The sequence below is a fragment of the Fukomys damarensis genome, unplaced genomic scaffold (assembly GCF_012274545.1).
Source record: "Fukomys damarensis isolate Sample0158 unplaced genomic scaffold, DMR_v1.0_HiC HiC_scaffold_17, whole genome shotgun sequence".
Lineage (NCBI taxonomy): Eukaryota > Metazoa > Chordata > Mammalia > Rodentia > Bathyergidae > Fukomys > Fukomys damarensis.
Genome location: NW_022900929.1, coordinates 36,239,760 through 36,259,622, shown reverse-complemented (window position 1 = coordinate 36,259,622; position 19,863 = coordinate 36,239,760). Strand labels below are relative to the sequence as shown.

Sequence of the window (19,863 nt, the reverse complement as noted above, 5' to 3'; positions counted from 1 at the left end):
GAGTCCCAGCGGTAAACACACACACACCCACACACACACACACACACACACACCACCACCACCACCACCAACAACAACAACAACAACAACAACAACAACAACACAAAAATCCATACCCTAAGTCAACAGGATAATACGTGAATTTCAGTTAAACCTACACTCCTTACTCCCCAATAAACATGACTCCTGCTAAGATTGCAAGGAGGCAGAGGAAATTTAAGCAAGCTTTTTGCATTCATATCTTCTGACCATACACAAAGGTCTCACAGTCAAAATCAAGGATGCCTGATACTAACAATAAGAAGGCCTAATAAGCAGACTAAATCCAAGCAGAGTGTACTGTACTTTTAAATCTTTCCACATGCTCCCTGGCTGTTGGTATTCTAATAACAGATTTGCAAGCTAAGTCCATCACAATTCACCCGAAAGCCAAAAAAGTCCTTAATAGTCCTTTTGATCACCCACCTGCCCCCAGCTGAAAACCTTTTGACTCAGTCCCAGGAGAAGGTAAAACACAGCATGATTAAATGATTAAAGGAGAGACGAGCTCAAAACACTAAGAGCAGTATATGACCATGAGATACCTGGTCCACGGTGTCTAAGGTTTTAATTTCTCTATCAATGTAAATTTTGTGAGTTTAAAAAAATTCTACTATGGCTGGGAATTTGGCTCACTGGTTCTGCTGCCTGCCTCACAAGTACAAGGGCCAGAGTTCAAATCCTGATTGCAAAAACAAAAACAAAAAATAAATTGAAAAATTCTACTGAAAGTAAATAGAAAATGATCTAGTGTCTCCAAATTTATTTTGCTTCAGAAAAGTCTGCCATATTTCTGACAGTCAAGTATCCAGCTGATTGTCCATGCTGATACTAGGTTTTAAGGGGGAATAGATGCACCCAAAGATAATGGGGGAACAATTGTATAGCCCCAATATTGCTTTTGCAAATAATTTACCCCAACAGGGAAATATCAGAATTCCCCCACACACACCTTTTTGGGTAAGTAATTTAATTATTATTTATCAGATATGGGTTGACATGGAGATAGAAAGTACTGTACAGAGTCAGGAGACCCAATGACTTCATAAAATTTTGAGATTGTCTCTTTAAGTCAGATTTAACAAGAGTCCTGTCTATTCATATTAAGGCTAATCTTTTCATATCACCCTCAGCCCTTAAACAACACTAGTTATTAAAAGAGGAGTACAACTGGTACCAATAAACTTAAAATTAAATTCCTACTTCCTGTCTGTCTCAACTTCACCTTTGCAAGAATAACAGGACTGCAGACAATGCTACAACTCTGCTAAAAGGGAAAAAACATCTTCTAATGACCTCAGCATTCACCTTATGCAACCAGCTTTCTTTCTTGCCATCCTCCTGACATTTACCACCATTATCTGACTCCCAGGGCTATAATCTCATCTCCACAGACACTGAGAAAGTGGTTGGGCACCCCTTAGATTAATGTTAAAATGTAAAGCATCTGTATGAAAGTCTCCTACAATGCTCATTAAAAACATAGACTCTAGGATGCCATATAAACCCACTGAAATATAATTTGGTAGAACTCAAGAATCTGCATTTTAACAAGTAATTTGTATGCACACTAACATTAAGAATCTCTGCCTTGCGATTACAATCACAAAAACGGGCAGTGATTACCAGCAGCCAAGCCACTGTTGAACAACAGGGCTAAGCCCTTTACTTCAGTCCTTCCCTAGACCTGGTACGATCCTTACCAGCCAGAGCTCAATGATTTGTTACTAATAAGAAAAATGATTTAGTGCTCTTCAGAAAAAAGTCCCATTAAATCTTAACAGTAACAGCATCCTGCAGAGAAATAGGCAGTTGACCCTCTTAGTCTCTAACCCTGTCTTTCATGTGACAGAGCAGATCGTAGAATCTCAGGACCTCTGATCATTGTAGATTCGTTGCTGCTAACAATTTTCAACCTTCAGAGCAGGTCAGAGAAACCACAGGACAAATGAAAAAGGTGCTATTCTCATCGATTAATGAGGGCATTTGGAAACCAAAATTTGATTATTTCATCTCTGCTTGAGTCTCTCTTGAACTCTGTGTTCCTGGAAATTAAATTCACACTCATGTTGACTTCAGAGAGTTATTCTTTCCTTTCCACTTAGCAGCAGCTGAAAGTGTTTCTTGTCCTAAGAAACTGCCCAATAAGCCATGAAAAAAAATAGCTCTAATTAAAGGTGCAAATGAGCACAAGCAAGGATGCCCAGGGAATAGGGAGTGAATATCACATACCCTCTAACACCAGGCAGATGTGTCCTCAAGCATCCTCGCTCAAGGAATACAATGTCATACTTAATACAATGAATTGATTACTTTATTTAGAACACGTTATAAATTATTTGGAGAAGGCACAATGACTGAAATCATCTCAATAAATGCTTCTTTGGGTTTTTTGTAGAAGTCATCTGATGGAATAAATTTAAAAGGTGACATTCATTCCTGAGCATGTGAGTTCACATTATTATTTTATAAGCCCCCACCAGTACTAAGGATTGAACACAAGGCTTCATTCACACTGAGCTACATCCCCAGTCCTTTTTTATTTTTATTGTGAAACAAGGTCTTGAAAAATTGCATTCCTCCTGCTTCAGCCTCCCAGAGTACTAGGATTATAAGGGTTTGCAGTCATGCCTGGCTAAGCATTCTTTAAAAAAATCCCTGTAATTCTAGTACAAGAGGATAAAAATCAAACTACTGTAGAGAGTATAAAGTTAGAAAGAAAACTGAGGTTGTGCTCATTCCTTTCCAGGCTGGAAAAGAAAGGGAATGTGTCTCTCCCTTCAAGCCAAATAAGGGACTTCCAACAAGTCCATGCAGGCAGCTGGACAAGTGTCCCCTAACATTGCCATTCATATGTTCCTGTCTGAGAAATCTGAAGGGCAAAAGATGGGTTGATGAGCTATTCAAAGAGGAGTGGTGGGCACCCTGCATTCCCAGAACTCATCAAGGGCACAGGATGCCTGTGTGTTCCCAGGTGACAATGTGGGGTCATGTCAGTACTCGAGGCAAACAGACCCTCTCAGCACAGAGAAGCTAGAGGTCAGACAGCACTCAAAGGGCATCACAGGCACAGAAACAGATGACAGTCTAGAATATGAAGCCACTCAGAAAGTATCAGCCCCTCCCACATGTTCACCCTCCTCCACCAATCCCGGCCTGCTGAGAAAACTTGGCTGGAAGCTCAAAATGGACAAGGGCACAGGACAGACTCCCCTTTATTCAATGTTATGTTCCTCCCAAGCAACAGGCCTAGAGCAGGGATTTCAGGGAAGGAGAACTTTTAATTTCAAATAAAGTTTGGTGTTGTGCCTCCTTCATCTGACTGCACATACTATGTACTAAATTGAAAGTATTTTGTGATTTAAGAAGAACCAGAAAAGTTACAGGATTGTCAATATGGTCATTCAAGATCATTAAATAGAATAAAACTAAAAAGGAACAAACTACTGATCCAGGCAACAATTGGGTCAATCACCAGATCTTCCATACTGAGTGGAAAAAAAATTCCAAAAAGCTACATATCATTTTTATTTTTGAGGTACCAGGGATCGAACTCAGGGCCTTGCACTTGCAAGGTAGGGGCAGTGCCACTGAGCTAAATCCCCAGCCCCATACTGTATTTTTTTTTTTTTTTGAGACAGTGTCACTGTGTAGTTCAGGCTGGCCTTAGACTCACTGCGTAGTTCAGGTGGCCTCAAACTTGTGGTGATCCTCCTGCCTCCACCTCCTGAGTGCTGGGATTACAGGTATGCACTCTCTCAGCCAGCCCTATAACATTCTTGAATGACAAAAATTATAGAAATGGAGAACAGGCTAGTGACTGCAAATAAGGAAGGAACGCTGGGAGATAAGTGGGTTTGGCTATAAAAGTGCAACAGAAGGAGTCCTTGTGGGAAAAAAAAATATCAGCTGCAATATCTTGGTTGTGAACCCGTACTCACCTTACACACAAACAACAGGTACCTGTGTATCATATGTTGTAAGATGTTACCATGGGCAGGAACTGGGTAAAGGGCACAAGCATCTCTCTGTATCATTTCTTACAATTATATGTGAATCTACATTTATTGCAAAGCGAAGTTTCACTAAAAACAGATGCTGAAAGCTTTATGTGCACAAGTGGGTGGAGTGAGTAATGACCAGCCATTACTGTGTGGATATACATCCCATCAGCAGCAGATGCTTCATCTGACTACTCACTTGCATTCTTTTGGTCTAACATTTGCTATTGCCTTGGCTAAGGTCAAAATACTCTACTGTTTTCAGTTTGTAGTCAACACCCCCAGTCCTACTGTTAAGCTTCCCGGATGAATGGGTGGAGAGAGTGATCCCTCAGCAACTGATAGAAACTCAAGGGCCCCACTCTGTTTTATTTTTATTTTTATTAGTAAATATTCACAGTACACTATTACATTCACATGGGGAGCTGGTACATGTACATATCTTAATGCTTTTATATTTTTAATATAAAATTCTTCTTTTCATATAATTCTTCCCTCTCATCCTTCTCCCCTCCTTTCTCCTGATCCTCTTCTCATTTGCAAAAGATCTATCTCCCTGCTTCCTGTTATCTATTTTGTTCTCTATTTTATTTATACTTTGGGTTTCTCATGTAAGAGAAACTATGTAGTATTTAAGCTTTTATGTCTGATTTATTTTATTTAGCACTATCATCTTAAGGTGCATCCATTTTCCTATGAATGACTCACATTTATCCTTCTTTGTAGCAGAGTAGTGTATGAGTACCATTTTCTTTATCCATTCATCTGCTGATGGACATGTAACAAAGGGCTGATTTGGATGCTATACACATAGGAGTCACATGCATCAGCAGGGGCAGCCAAATGTTACCTATAGCTCCCTGAGGACAACACTGCTTCTCAGCCACTCTCCTACGGAAAGATCACGCCTTAGATTCCATTTAGCAACACTTCTGACCTTTCCTAGGATCCATAAGCCACCAGAATCTGTAGTGATGTCACCATATATATTATGCTGCCTGGTTCAAACTGCTGCCTGTCTTATTTTATTGGCATATTCTATTTCAAATCAGGTTATAATTTCGGTCCTTGTGCACTTCCTATTAAGACACCTGCTATCCCTCCAGACATCTGGCTTTTGTAAACACAATTCTAGATATAATTCATACACTTTTCCATGGGCCCCTAAGTCTCAAGCAAACTGGGATAGTGGTTGTTTAATTGCTGTTTGTCTCCAGTCACTATTCTTCAGCATCAACAATGTACTAGATACTGTTCTACATGTTGGGGTCCCAGCAGTGTTTGAAGCAAAGTCCTTGTCCTCACATTGAGGGGAAAAGCCCACTATACACAGAAGATCACTTCTGGGGTTAAAACTGCTACAACAGGGTGATGTTACAAAACTGGTGGGAACTACTTGAGGTAAATGGTCAAGAACCCCCCTTAGAAGTGACATTGAGCTTCAATTTAAAAGATGAATGCAAGGGAGGCATACAAAACAACTAGGGAAAAACATTCTAGGGGAGAGAGAACAGCCAAGCAAGGTCAACGGCCTTGTGATACTGAGCTTGACGTGTTAAAGAAACTGAAAGGTAGTACTTGGAAGACCATGGGGTATCTCTCTGCTTTGGCCCTCTATACCTTTTACCATTTGCTCTGTACCTTTTATATCTGTCTTGCTTATGTAATTTGACAATGCCCAGATGTTAATCTACACTTGGGCGCCTACCTTGGTTAGCAAGGTCTCACTCTCCCCTCCAAGCCCTAAGCTCTGATCAGCTGAGGACACTCATCTCAGCCTCACAGAAGTCTACTGCATTGACCATCCAGAGAGCAGGACACTGGCCATTTGAGGCAGAAAACAGCAGCTCATTCCTCTCACCAGACACCTGCCAGATGTCTAGGACTTCCTCCACATGCCACAAACCATTTGTGGTGAGGGCTGCATTTCTCAGTACTCACCCACAGCCTGGTCCATAGACCAGAGCACTTGTGAACACTCAGGAAAGCAGAAGCCCACTTCCAGCACAGCGTTGAGGTAATCATCTTCTGGACAGTTACATCTGTAACAATGACAGTATCTTTCTTTTCTTGCACAGCTAGATTATTTTCCCTGCTACTAGGTTTTTATAATAACTATCAACAACTAGTTATGTATAAAAAGCTATTGATTAAAATAGATGTTTACCTGAGAGATAAAAAGAATCAAGAGATTGTATACTGATTCAGAGCAGTTGTCAAAATATCTCCCAGTCCAGCAGAATCTCCTCTGGACTTGTGCACAATCATGAACTTTTACTAACTCCAGGGCTTTCATCACCCTATGTTCCAGGTTCAGCACTCCCTGAGCTGAGCATGACCTTCCACTCCTGACCTCTTCCACTGCCATCTGACCATCCTCCCCCATGCCACGAGCATCTCTTCAGCTGCCAGACTATCTTTAAACTCCTGAGCAATTCTCATGGCTCTGAGGATTCAGTCCACACGCTGTGAGCTCTAAAGCAAAAAGGCCTGTGGAAAGACAAAGCAGAGCAAAGCTGTCAACCTATGGTCACCAGAAAGAAGAGAGAGAGAAGGGCCAGAGACAAAAATATACCCTTCTAGGTCGTGTCCCCAGTGACCCAGCCCTCCAACAAGGTCCCACCTCCTATCAGAACATAATCTCACCAAGAGATCAACTCACTGATGAGTATGGCACTCCCATGATCTTCAAAAGACCCATCCCTAAGACATGAGATTTTGGGGGGATATTTTTTTTTTGGTACCAGGGTTCAGATTCGGGTCCTTGCACTTGTGAGACAGGTGGCACAACCACTGAGCTAAATCTCTGGTCCTGGGGGGACATTTTAGATCTAAACCACAACAAAAATCAACAATACCTATGGAGTGATTTTAACAGTCACCCATCAAGTATCAATTGGTAAGAATTTTGTGACAACAGGCAAGAATTAGGCAGAATAAACAGAAAAAAAACAAGAAGTTTACGCAAAACCCAACACAGTGACTGACTCAAAGAGAAGTGAAGAGTAGTGACTAGGTAAGGCACAGGAGACATTCAACTGCACCTGAAACATGTTGCTTACTTTTATAAAATATGAAACTGAGCTATTTCAAAAAGATTTGGAACAAATATCTCTAGATATGTAAAACAAATATTTTTAAATGTTAAAGTATTATTCCTGAGTGGTGAGTTTATGATAATTATTTTCTGCATTTTAAAAACTCCTCAAAAGAAAAAAAGTGAGGGAGTCATAAAGAGAGATTGTATATGTTTGACACTTTGCCTCTAACTCCAAAATTTTCCTGAGGGAGAAAGTTTCATCAGGAAGACAAAACAAGAGCAAGGTGTGGTGTGGTACACACCTGTAATACCAGTACTCTGAGAGACTGAGACAGGAGGATCACAATTCAAGTCCATCCTGGGAAACTTAGCAACTTATTGAGACCCTATATCAAAGTAAAAAAAAATTTTTTTTGTTTTGTTTAAAGGGCTGAGGATGTAGCTCAGAGTGAAAACACTAGATTCAATCCCCAGTGCTAAAAAAAATTTTTTTTACTTAAATTACCAAGATACCTAAGCACTGTGGCTTAGTCTGAAAGTTGGTTTGAGTGCCTCAGATTTGGTGAAGAAAGTTTTTAGTGCAAGCCAGAAAGAACTGTTTCTTGGGATTCCTCAGAATCAAGTGCAGCTACCAATCAAAATATTGTTTGAGTCAGTTACTCTATAAATTGCTTAGAGTGCAAAAACAAACAAAAATCACAAATTAACTGAACAGGAACAGTTGAATTTTCACTGCAAGGCCATCAAAAGAAATCTTTGTATGTATTGGGGAGATATTTTTTTAATTGATACAGTGATAGTTCAGAGGGTTCAAAGTTACACACTTGGCTAAGTTTTTAACCATTCATTGCAGTATGTGGACAGGCTTTATATATAATTTTCATCTGTCAATGACCTTTTTTTAAATTTAATAAGTTTTATTTATTTTATCCCATTCCCCCCTCAAGCCCCCTCCCTATGTACAAAAGCTTTGTTTCCATTTTTTCTATTTTCATTTTTGTGTCCCTTCCTTCCTTTCCCCCTCCCTCCCTTGTTCCCCTTCCCATTTGAACATTTTCTCCCCATTTTCCAATATCCATTACACATCTTAGTCTGTATTTCCACATTCAGTTTCTCACACCAGAGAAACAGTGTGGTATTTAAACATATCCATCCAATTTACTTAAGAATATGGTCTGAAGGTCCACCCATTTCACTATAAACGTCTGAAGCTCATCCTTCTTTATTGAAGAGTAGTACTCCATTGTATAAAACACGCACACGCACACACACACACACACACGCACACACACCTTTATCCACTCATCAGTTGATGGGCATTTGGGCTATTTCCAAGATTAAGCTGTGACAAACTGTGCTGCTATAAACATGGGTGCACATATATTGCTATGGTATGATACTTCTAATTCATTCAGGAAGATACCAAGAAGAGGGACAGCTGGGTCAAACAGAACCTCTAGTTTTAGTTTTTTGAGGACTCTCCACACTGATTTCCACAGTGGTTGCACCAGTCTGCACTCCCACCAACAGTGGAGAAGGGTTCCTTTCTCCCCACATCCCCTCCATTATTTGCTATTGATTTCTTGATAGCAGCCATTCTTTCTGGAGTAAGATGGAATCTCAGCATTGTTTTAATTTGCATCTCTCAAATTACCAGTGATGTTGAATATTTTTCATATATTTATTTGCCATTTCTAATTCATTATCTGAGAAGTGTCTTTTTATTTCAGATGCCCATTTTTGCAATGGGTCTTTAAATTTTCAGGCCTGATTTTTTTTAGTTCAGTGTATATTTTAGATAACAGTCCTTTATCTGAATAGCTGGTTAAAAAAAAATCTTCCCACTCTGTGCATTGTTGCTTCACTCTGTTGGTAGTTTATCTTGCTGTGCAACAGCTTTTCAGTAAGATGAGGTCCCAGTTGTTGATTCTTGTAGTATTTCCATGCAGTCTGGGTTTTGTTCATAAAACAAAACCTACTCCTTTGCCTACTCCTATGTCCTCAAGCATTCTATCTAGTCTCTCTTCCTGCAGATTTAGTGTTTGTTTTAACATTTAATCTTTGAACCATTTCGATTTTAGGTTATACATGGTGAAAGCTATGGGTCTAGGTTCAATCTTGGGCATGTGGAAAGCCAGTTTTTCCAGCACCATTTATTAAAGAGCCTATCCAGTGAAGGTGTTTGGCTCCTTTGTCAAAGGTAAGGTGGCTGAGTGTGTTTGGAGTTGTTTCTGCATCTTCCAGTCTGTTCCATGCCAATGATTTTTTATAGCGCCCTAGTTTCGTGATGGAATTTTAGAAGAACCAAATTTACATAAGTCAAAATTATATAATTAATTAAGTTCTACACTGAGGGACTGAGCTAGGCTAAGAACAGGAGTTGTGGAAATAGCTATTCAACTCATATAGGAATACTTCAAATTTAATGGCTAAAATGGGGCTTATAACTATTTTGGGTAGATATCTCAAGTACGCCCCCTCCCAGCTCTCAGCCTGGTCCCACTGCTCACATGACAGGTAGGTTTGCCTCACTCAAATTGCGGGCTTTGAATTTGACCCCAGGGCTACATTTCAAATATATGGGACTTAGTGGACGAAAAGGACAAAGAAATAATGTTAATGCTTTATGAACGTAAAATAACAGGGAAAGAAATTATAGTTAGTAAAACCATACTCAGTAAAATTTACTTAAGTCTTACATTATATGTCAAAACGTAGGTCCTTACACTCAAATGGGTTGAAGTGCTCTTCTTACCAAAACTCACTGCACCTCTGACCACTTGAACTCCTTCTAGTGTTCTCAAAAGGCAAGGCTTGGTTCTTCACATCCAAACTCAAACTTACATGTCACAAGTATTCCAATATTTTGTAAACAGGTACTGCTCTCACAAGTAATTTTTTTTAAGATATCCCTCTATTAACCCTAATTTATTTAAACGTAAATGTTGTTTTTTAAAAAATTAGTTTGAACCATATGAAACTGCAGTGTCTGAAGGTCAAAATGCACAAATATTGAAAATATATGTACACGTCCTATACGTACACCTAAAGATATACACATCTTTATTGGTTTTTTTAATCTTTAAAAGTTCTTTTCTTTTCCTATTATAAGGGAAATACTTATTGGAAATAATGAATGAAAAAATGTATAAAAGATGTATAAAAACAAAAAATTCCCTTGACCTCTCTGCTTAGCCCACCTCCAAAAAATGATACATGTTGACAACCAGCTTCCCTACCTTTGTCTATCAATTATTTGTCCTTAATATTTTTTCAGGCCAGATTTCCCAAACATTCTTGAGATTTATTCTCCCATTCTACTACTAACTTTCCTTAATTTTCCAAGGCATTTTTGTTCTGACCAGATCTCAACATCCCACTTTACAGCAATCTAAATTTTGACTAAATGTCATCTGGAATCAAGTGTGACAATCATCCCACTTTCTGCTTTTAATATATTTTGCTTAATCTTCAACTTCGGATTCTGGCAACAGAGAAGACTAAATTTTAATGAACTTAGTATACTACTACAAAAAATTGAGCATGATGGGTAAAAGAGAAGATATCTTTAAATTCACAACTGCAGTTATAAAAGAGGAAATTCTCTGTTGCACAAAACAAAGAGAAAGTACAGTGCTTACATTGGGGGATTTTTTTTTTTTACCAGAAAAAAGGATCTCAAAGCTCACATCAGGTTTCAACAACCATACTGAATGCTAGACCCCAAATGTTAAATCATCTTCTAGAAGCAAAGAATTAGAATGGAAATGTCTGCGTGAAGCCAAACCTTCAGAGTGCAGCAACCTCAGTGGAACAGAGGCTTAAAAACTAACCTATACCTCAGAGAGACAACAAGGAAATTTCTTGTCCTTTGGTTGCGATCGTCAGCTGAAATAACATTGACACCTGGCAAGAGTAAATGTCAAAGTGCTGTGAAGGCTACTTCTATGGCAAAGATCTCACAGAGTGTTTCAAAATAGATGATGGGCTCACAGTCAAAAGCTCAGAAACACACAAGTAAATGATGCATCACAGGCAAGAGTTGGCAGGTGCAATAACATCCCATGGTAACAATCTGAAATAGCATGTTTTAAAATGTACCTGAGATTTAATGTATAGGTAAGACTGAGTGCCACTGAAAGAAGTGTGTCCCATTTTCCAGAAAGTAGAGGCATATTATGACAAGCAGAGCCACAAGAATTCAGAACACATACAGAGGTTGGGACTACATCTTTATTACTACAAGGGAAGAAGGTAGCTAGGTGGCAAAGTTCTCTACCAGGCAGGGAACAGACAGAAGCTGGGGCAATGTGATTAGAGAGGTCTGGAACATGGTCTGCACAAACCCATAAAAGCTCAGTCAAAATATAAACAATTTTTAGCATTGGTTTGGCCCTGTGATTAATGGATGCCAAATTATCAATTATAAAAATCTATAAAAGTTGGTTATAACTGAGATGAAAGGAATTAAAAGCACAAAGAGCAAGATACTAGTAGCTATCTGATACCCTCCTATTCTTTTATAGGTGTGTCTAAAACCCCCCTTCACTTTTCTAAGTTGCTTCCATGCTATAAATTTGCCCATATGATGTGATCTGAGGTTCCTAAAAGAGCATGCAATCCATTTCTTTCTCCTGCTGGCAAATACATAAAATGCCCAGTTAATCATCCTTTCTGTTTAAGATAGTGAACCTTTTTATTTAAAAAGTACCTTTAAGCCAGGCATGGTGGCACATGCCTATAATCCCAACACTCTGGGAGGTTTAGGCCTGAGTATACAAAGCTCAAGCCCAGTATGGGCAACTTAGCAACTTGGTCAGGCTGCGCCTCAAAATTTAAAACCAAATAAAACTGAAAAGAGCAGGGAATGTAGCTCACAGCAAAGTGTCTGGGTTCAAGCATTAAATAGATAAATTTTAAAATAAAAAGTACCTTTAAAGGTTAATACACTAACAGCTGCTAACATAAACAGTTAAAGTGATTACTTAGTATGCCATCATGGGAGAATGGAATACAGGTATTGGAAGTCGGGACACTCCTATAGGGAAATAATTCAAACTAACCTTACTTGGCATCCAAAGAAAAAGAAAACAAGAAGTAGCACAAAAATTCAAAACATGAGGATAGATTTTCTGAGAATAAGACTTCTTTTACTTTCTAGTTTTACTTAGGACAGTGATGGCAAACCTTTTAGAGTTTTCAAGGATAACAAACAGCTGGCTAAGGCTGTTGTGCATGAGTGCCATAGGTTCATCACCAGCAGCCTAGGGGTAAATCTGAATTTTGTCTAGAGTTGCTCCTATATTCCAGTTGAAGCAAAATCTCCTTTAAATTTTTATCTCTGTATGACTACTAAAGACTTTCTATCCAGCTAACTTGGAAGTTCCTTGACGAAGAAACAATTTTCACAACAGCTTCCAGTCACTACTCAATTAAAATGACTTGCTCAGAAAAATGTCATGTGGGGAAAGTCTGGGGCCAAACACAAAAGAAATACTTTCAGAAATTTAGATATCCCCAGAGAAAAACATAGCCATGTCTGCTCCCCACCACCACCCGCCGTACCAGGAATCAAACTCAGGACCTTGCCCTTGCAAGGCAGGAACGATGCCACTGAGCTAAATTCCCAGCTGCTTCTTCCTATTTGAAATAAATTTCCTCCCATGCTATAAAAATCCCACCCAATAAAAAAGGTAAAAAGCATACTTCATTTGCAGAACCAAGAATATCTGAAGCTGGCGCTTTGGGACCAATTTCTTAAAAGAGACTAAACCGAAAATTCCAAGCAGTAAGCTGGTTATGTTGTTTGTTAACACCAATATCAAAACTGTTCTACTATCCTACCTTATCAGCATATAAAGGGAAACTTTAATGCCTTGAACTTCTAATCCTAAAGCAAAGGATATATTTCAATAGCAAAGGATCACCAAGTTCCCAAACAAAATAGGACCAGTAAGGAAAAGCAAGACAAAAGACCAAATTTTAAATACATCTTCCTGCTCCAATGAGGTCACCAGAAGGAACATCTGCAAAAGTGGAACTGTTTTTAAATATTTCTGGAGTTAGTTACTTTAAATGATAGCAGTTCCTGTTAGAAACATTACTGTAGCGGAGTTGTGATGTGCCTAGATCATTTATCAACATCCAAGCAGCTATAAATGACTAACCTCTAGCAAGGAGAAGGCATATTAGCACTTATGAAGAGTCTCATTGCTAGCTTTGGTTCAAGAATGTAAGAAACAGAGGAAGCTATTACAAAGTCTGTATTAATATGCAAGAGCTGGGTGTGGTGGCACAGGCCTGTAATCTGAGCACTCCGGAGGCTGAGGCAGGAGGATCACTGTGAGTTCGAGACCAGCCTGGGCTACATAGTAAGTTCCAGGTCAGTCTCAACCACATAGTGAGACTCTGTCTCAAAAAAAAAAAAAAAAATACAAGATAGGTCATTAGTCCCCTCCATGACTCTATTTCTAGATTATCATTCATTTTGTTTTGTTTCTCTGTTCTTGGGATCACAAGGCCTCATACACGCTACTCAAATGCTCCACCATTCAGCCACATCTCTAGCCCAGTTTCTAGATTATATTTTCAAAGCACATAAGTAAACTTCTCAAGGGGAAAAAGATTTATCTGTCTCTTCCCTGTCAAATATTTATGAAAATCCTTAAATGGGATGATGTCTTCAAAAGTTTTCACAAGATCAAGAAAAACATCAAGACAATTAAAAGGGAAAAGAATCGTCTTTTCAACAAAAGGTGCTCGATCACTGGACACTCACATGCAAAGGAATTAATTTGGATTCCTATCCACAACATACACAAAAATAAACATAAATTGATTAAAGAAGCCTGGCATGGTGGCACATGCCTGTCATTTCAGCACTTGTGAGGCTCAGGCAGGAGGATCACCATAAGTTCAGGGCCAGCCTGTAGTAAATGGTGAATTCAAGGCCAGCCTGCACTACAAAGCAAGTCCCTATCTCAAAAAAAAAATTTTTTTTTTTATTGAAGAACTAAACTAAATGAATCAAGGAGCCAAGTTATAAAGCTCTTAAAAGAAAACATGAGAATGATTCTTCATAACCTTGGATCAGGCCATGGTCTGTCTCTTAAATACAACAAGAGCACACACAACAGCAATAAAAAATGTAGATAAATTGGACTACCTGAAAAAAAAAACTCATGTTTCAAAGGACACTAACAGGAAAAGTAAAAAGAACTAATGAAAAAGAAAATATTAACAAATCTTATATTCAAGAGGTCTAGTATTCTGAACATATAAGGAACTCTTAGAATTCAACATAAAAAGATGAATAACTGAATTTTAAAATGGGCAAAAGATATGAATAGATATTATTTCAAAGAAGATACACAAATGGATAATAAGCAAATGAAAAGTTGTTTCACATCATTAGTTATTAGGGAAATATAAATCAAAGCCACAGTGAGAAACTAACTACTCTATATCCATTTGGATAGTTATATTCAAAAGGACAAGAAATAAGAAATACAGTCAGGGATATAAAAAAAGAAAAGAAATCTCGCACACCTTTAGTGGGAATGTGAAATGATGCAGTCACTTGGAAGAGTCTGGCAGTTCCTAAAAAGGATAAACAAATTTCCAAATGACCCGGTAATTCCACTCCAGAGAACTGAAAGCATGTCCACACAAAAACTTACACATGAATACACATAGCAGCATTATTCATAATTGCACCAAAGTGGCAATAATCCAAATGTCCATCAAATGATGAATGGGCACACACAATGTGGTATATCCATACAATGAAATATTATCCAGCAATTAAAAAAAGAACAAAGTTCTGATACATGCTACAACATAGATAGTCATGGCTTGTATCTAGATGTCCTCCCAAAAACTATGCACTCCTAGGTGGGGCTTCTGGGAGAGATTTAGATCAGGAGTATGATACTGGATTAGTCCACTGATTGATTTAGCATGGTTGTGGGTATGACTGATTGATTTGCTGAAGTAGGAACACCACCCTGGGTGTGGATGGCACCAACCTATAGGCTCCTGGACTGGATAGAACAAGAGGGAAAGTAGAAGGAAGGCTGCTGCTTCTGCCTGCCACACAACGGACTGGTTCTCCTCTGTAGTACCCCTCTGTCATGCCACCCTGCATTGGAGCCAGCTGACTGTGGACTGAAACCTCTACTAACTGTTAACTAAAATAAAACTCTCCTCTCACTTGTCAGACATTTCGTTCCAGCAATAGGAAAGTAACTAAGACACAAATGAAACCTAACAATTTGCTTGTTGAAAGAACTCACATGGGAAACATCTAGAACAGGAAGAAGATCAACAGAGACAAAAAGTAGATTAATAGTTGCTAACGGCTCAAGGTATGGAGAGGAAATGGAGCAACTGCTAATGGGTACATGGTTTCTTTGTGGGGTCATAAAAGTGTTCTGGAATTCAATAACAGCAATGTTTGCACAACTCTGTGAATACACTAAAAACAGTTAAACTGTATCCTTTAACTGATTGAATTCTACAATACTTGAATTTTATTGCAATAAAGCTTTTTTTTAATTAAAAAAAAAAAGGTTTCCCAAGGAGAATTTTATTTCCAGGAATTAGAAAAGGAAAATATACTTACAAAGCCCAAAAAAGTAGGTCTCTAGGACTACCAACCAGCATTTCATTTAGATAGAGGTCACATTAGTTTTTTTCCTGCCTATCACACCATACTATGAAAGAATGGGTTTGGAATACATTCATCATGTGGAAATCAAATACAATGTGAGGCAATTTACTATATTAGAATCACCTAGTCAGGTTAACTATTGACCCTGCCATTTCCTGACTCCTTAGGTCAATTTACAATATCATACTCGACATAGTCTGCTAGGTTTCTGGGTGTGCCAAAACAGAACAGTACGCAGAAGCAAGTCTGGTGATACATTACTATTGGTTATAATTATGGTTAACTAAAAATGATTCTGCATGATTATGAATTATAATTATAAATACAAACTAGTATTAACACATCTTCCACCAAACATTTAAGGAACTCCAAGAATTATCCAGCTATTATCTGGCGAATTTCAAATCATACCATAAACACAAGTGTATTTTTCTATCAAACAATTATGATGAACATTACTGGTATACCGTATGATTTTGCTGGAAACTATAAATAAGCATGAGCATAAATGGTGTTTACCCACATCATCTGTTGAACAGACTAAACAAATCAGTCCTCATCTTTCCTTTTGCTTTCCTGTGCTGGGGATGAAACTCAGAGCCTCTCACATGCTAGGCAAAAACTCTTCCACATAGCTCTATCTCCAGCCCCCTCCCAGATCTTTCCTTTGAAATGAATACTTTAATGACCTTACAGAACAGGCAATAAACTGGACCTGTACTTGGGGTCATCAATTTCACACTGGCTCACGACAATTTGTGGGTTTATTGGTCTGTAGAGTCTGCTATAACAAAATACCATAGACTGGATGGCTTAAATGGCATTAATTTCAAATTCTGGATGCTAGGAAGTCCCAGATCAGGTACCAGCACGATCAAGTTCTGGAAGGGCCCTCTTCCTGGCTCTCAGACAACTGTCTTCTTACAATATCCATACATGGAAGAAAGAGAAAAACAGAGCTCTCTGGCAGAGCCACCATGAAGACCACACTATGATGTGATATACCATCATGGTGGCTATCTGTGCCTCACATATGAATGAGTAGGGCACAAATATTTTGTTCCTAACAAAGGGCAGAGGAGACACAGCATAAAAAGAAAAACCACAGATCTGTCACGTAGGCAGGGGGAAGGAAAGCTTTTAAAAGGAAAAAGCTTTTAAAAGGAAAATATTTTTAAATATTTTCTTAAATTTCAGTGTAGGACACATACATGCTGGCTCAAACTCATTTATAAAAATCTTCTATGACTCCAAAGATGATAGGCATAGACAACAAGCATCCACTCTATACAGGAATAGCTTAGAGGTAATAGGTTAGGTCATAACTACCACTTTTTAAAATTAAAATACCAAAGAGGAGCCCAGATTTCTCAATATGAATCCAAGAAGAAAGAGGGGGTCAAATGTATGGAGTTCAATATAAAGTATTTATTGGAAATGGAGATTCCAAATCTTTTTGAATCTTCGATTTTTACACTGCTGACTATTTAATATGATGTGAGCCATCCTCCAACTAAAGGGGAATCTCAATTATTTGACTCTTTTTTCAGGATCTTCTGATGTCTGAAGATATCCCAAGATACTGCATAAAGAAGGCTGAGAAACTCTAATTTACTCAAATCCCCAAAAGCATGTTATTGGAAAAATATTATATATCATTGAGTTCATTTTCAATAGAGAAATTAATGCCCCCTATGGTTGAAATATTATATTTTCCAAGTTGTTAAGGACTCCCATTAGAGGGCACTAAAAGTTTTCAAATGAGGGGCAAGACATCAACAGTACAATGGAATTATTTTCACCTAATAGTAGGTCTCTACAAGAATAGCAAAAGGAAATCTATTTAGAAATGTGGGAGGCAGATATTCATTTGTTTAAATGGAAAAAAATAAAAGAAAATTCATTTCTCTATGTGTGGGGACAGAGGAAATACGTAGACTAAATCAACTAACCAATTATTTGTTCTCAATATTATTCTATCCTCCCAGTTTTACTTTTCTTCTATTTCTACTCTATGACTTTACTTTGAGGCTTTCAAACTATGCTTCCCAAATTTACTTGCCTCGAAGCTGGCTACACATGGCTTTGGAACTTAATCTCTGCACCTCATCTGGCATTACCAGAGAACTCGAGTGTACATAGATGTGTTTGAATGGATCAGATCCTGGAGAACCGTGAATCAAGAATACCAGTAAGTAACAAATACACAGGGCAATATTCAGATAAGCGTTCAAGGACACCAGAAACACTATATATATTTGTATTTTCTGAAAACAGAAAAGAACAAATGGAAATGTCTCTTAAAGCAGCCCAAGTACCAGTAATGTGCAAGGGGGGAAATGTACCTACCCCTAGGTCTACTCAGGCATAACTGAAAATCAAGGGGATAATAGTTTCCTCTTCAGAGATATCCAAGAAAGAAGGTTTTGCATCTTTCTCACAAGTGTTGGGTGGAAAAGAGCAGGAAACAGAGCAGATTCATCTGTAAAGTCCTAAATCCAATGCAAACCACATAAATGGAAAGGACATGGAAAGCAGAAGATATATTCATTATATGTACAATAACTGATATGCCTTGTACACACCTGCTCTGAGTTCTATTTCAACAGCACTCAAGTTTTTTTTTAGTCAAGCCATGAAAATAATTCTCCCAATACCATCTTTCTTCAAAGTTATCAATGCAGGGAAAATATAGATATAGATATATCTACAGATATGTATACCATGTACATACATTAGTGGACACACACATTATTACATATTTCTTCAAGGGAAAACCTGCAAAAATAAAAATATAGCCATTTCTTCTCCCTCCCCAGTAACATACACTTTAAGCAAGACTGAAATTTAACTCCATGCATCATATGCTTAGTATCTAGTAGATGTTCAGTGTCTCAAAAATGAATGTTAAAAGTATTTGGAAGACAGGTTTTTGTTTTATCAATGTGTGTATTTAACATTCACTCATAAAAAGCATATAAATCTAGACAATCACACTGATATCTAATGAAAACGCCCTCATGACAAAAAGTGGAATCTATGTTTCAATAGAATGGAATGGGATGTTAGAGAAAGTATGAAGACAAATTTCAAACATTTAAAATTCTTCCAAATATGGACTTTTGGTGTCAGTTATCTTGGTTTCCATGGAAATTGGGGAAAACAGCCTATTTCTACTTTGAAACAAAGACTGCTTTTGCCTATAATATTCACATATAATCATAAACAATCTTTTCATATCCTTAGGTCACATCAAAGAATTTACACGTACAATATCTGTGAGTAGTATGCAATGTGTAGTTTAAACCTCAAAAGAAATGAATCTACTGTATCTGTCACTTGTCATTTAAAGAGTATCTCTAAAGAGTGGTGCCCTTTCAGAGCAGTGAGAAGTACTGGTAATCCTACCACTAGTGGACACACGGCTTTTTAGCCACTCATTTCAGTCTGTGGATCTCTTCCCTGAACAAGTGGGGAAAAATCTGTTGTGTATGTATTGGGGGTTCGTTTTGTTTTGTTTCATCCTATCTTCATTCTGCATTTCAAACAATAAAACAGGTAGAGAAACGTAGTGAGTGGGTTTTGTTTTATTTGGAGGTTGAGAAAAAATCGAAAGGCAACATAAAGTTTAACTTCACACGGTTGTTTACCACCAGATCGATGTTCCAAAAAAACCATCAAATACGCACAAAATAAGTCTCTTTCGAAACAATTACTTTGTAAAGGTGAGAGCAGCCCAAAACATATTTAACAGAGTAATTTTCCTTCCTCACAACAAAATCCCACTGAACCTTTGCTCTATTTGTAAATGTGAGCCCGCTCGGGAGGTGAAGGATGTCGTGGCCACCGCACGCCCACCCCGCGCTCCGCCAGGGTCGTCCGCGTAGAGCGCCCTAGGTCTACTCAGTCCTCCGGCCACCCGAAAGCCCCATCGGGACTCCGCTGCTCCCATCCTGAGGTCCACAACCCCTGCTCACTGCAATCACCTTCCCTGCAACTGCTTCTCCTCCAACTGTGTGCACTCTGCCAGGCACCCCGCAACCCCCGGCGGCTCGGCGGCTCCCGATCGCAGCTCCCCGGGCCCATGCCCTCGAGTGGCTTACCGAGCAGCG

General features: G+C 38.6%; 1 protein-coding gene across 1 annotated transcript in view; it reads right to left on the bottom strand.

The window, feature by feature from the left end:
* Gpr176 (G protein-coupled receptor 176) overlaps nt 1-19,703 on the bottom strand; it is a 136,789-nt gene extending 117,086 nt beyond the window's left edge. Inside the window, exons 1-2 of the mRNA XM_033765292.1 lie at nt 19,610-19,703; nt 14,629-14,679 (exon numbers count right to left, since the gene is read on the bottom strand). Of these exons, the coding sequence (XP_033621183.1) occupies nt 14,629-14,679; nt 19,610-19,703 (145 nt within the window). The remainder of the gene's footprint in view (nt 1-14,628; nt 14,680-19,609) is intronic.
* Between the last annotated feature and the right edge of the window lie 160 nt (nt 19,704-19,863).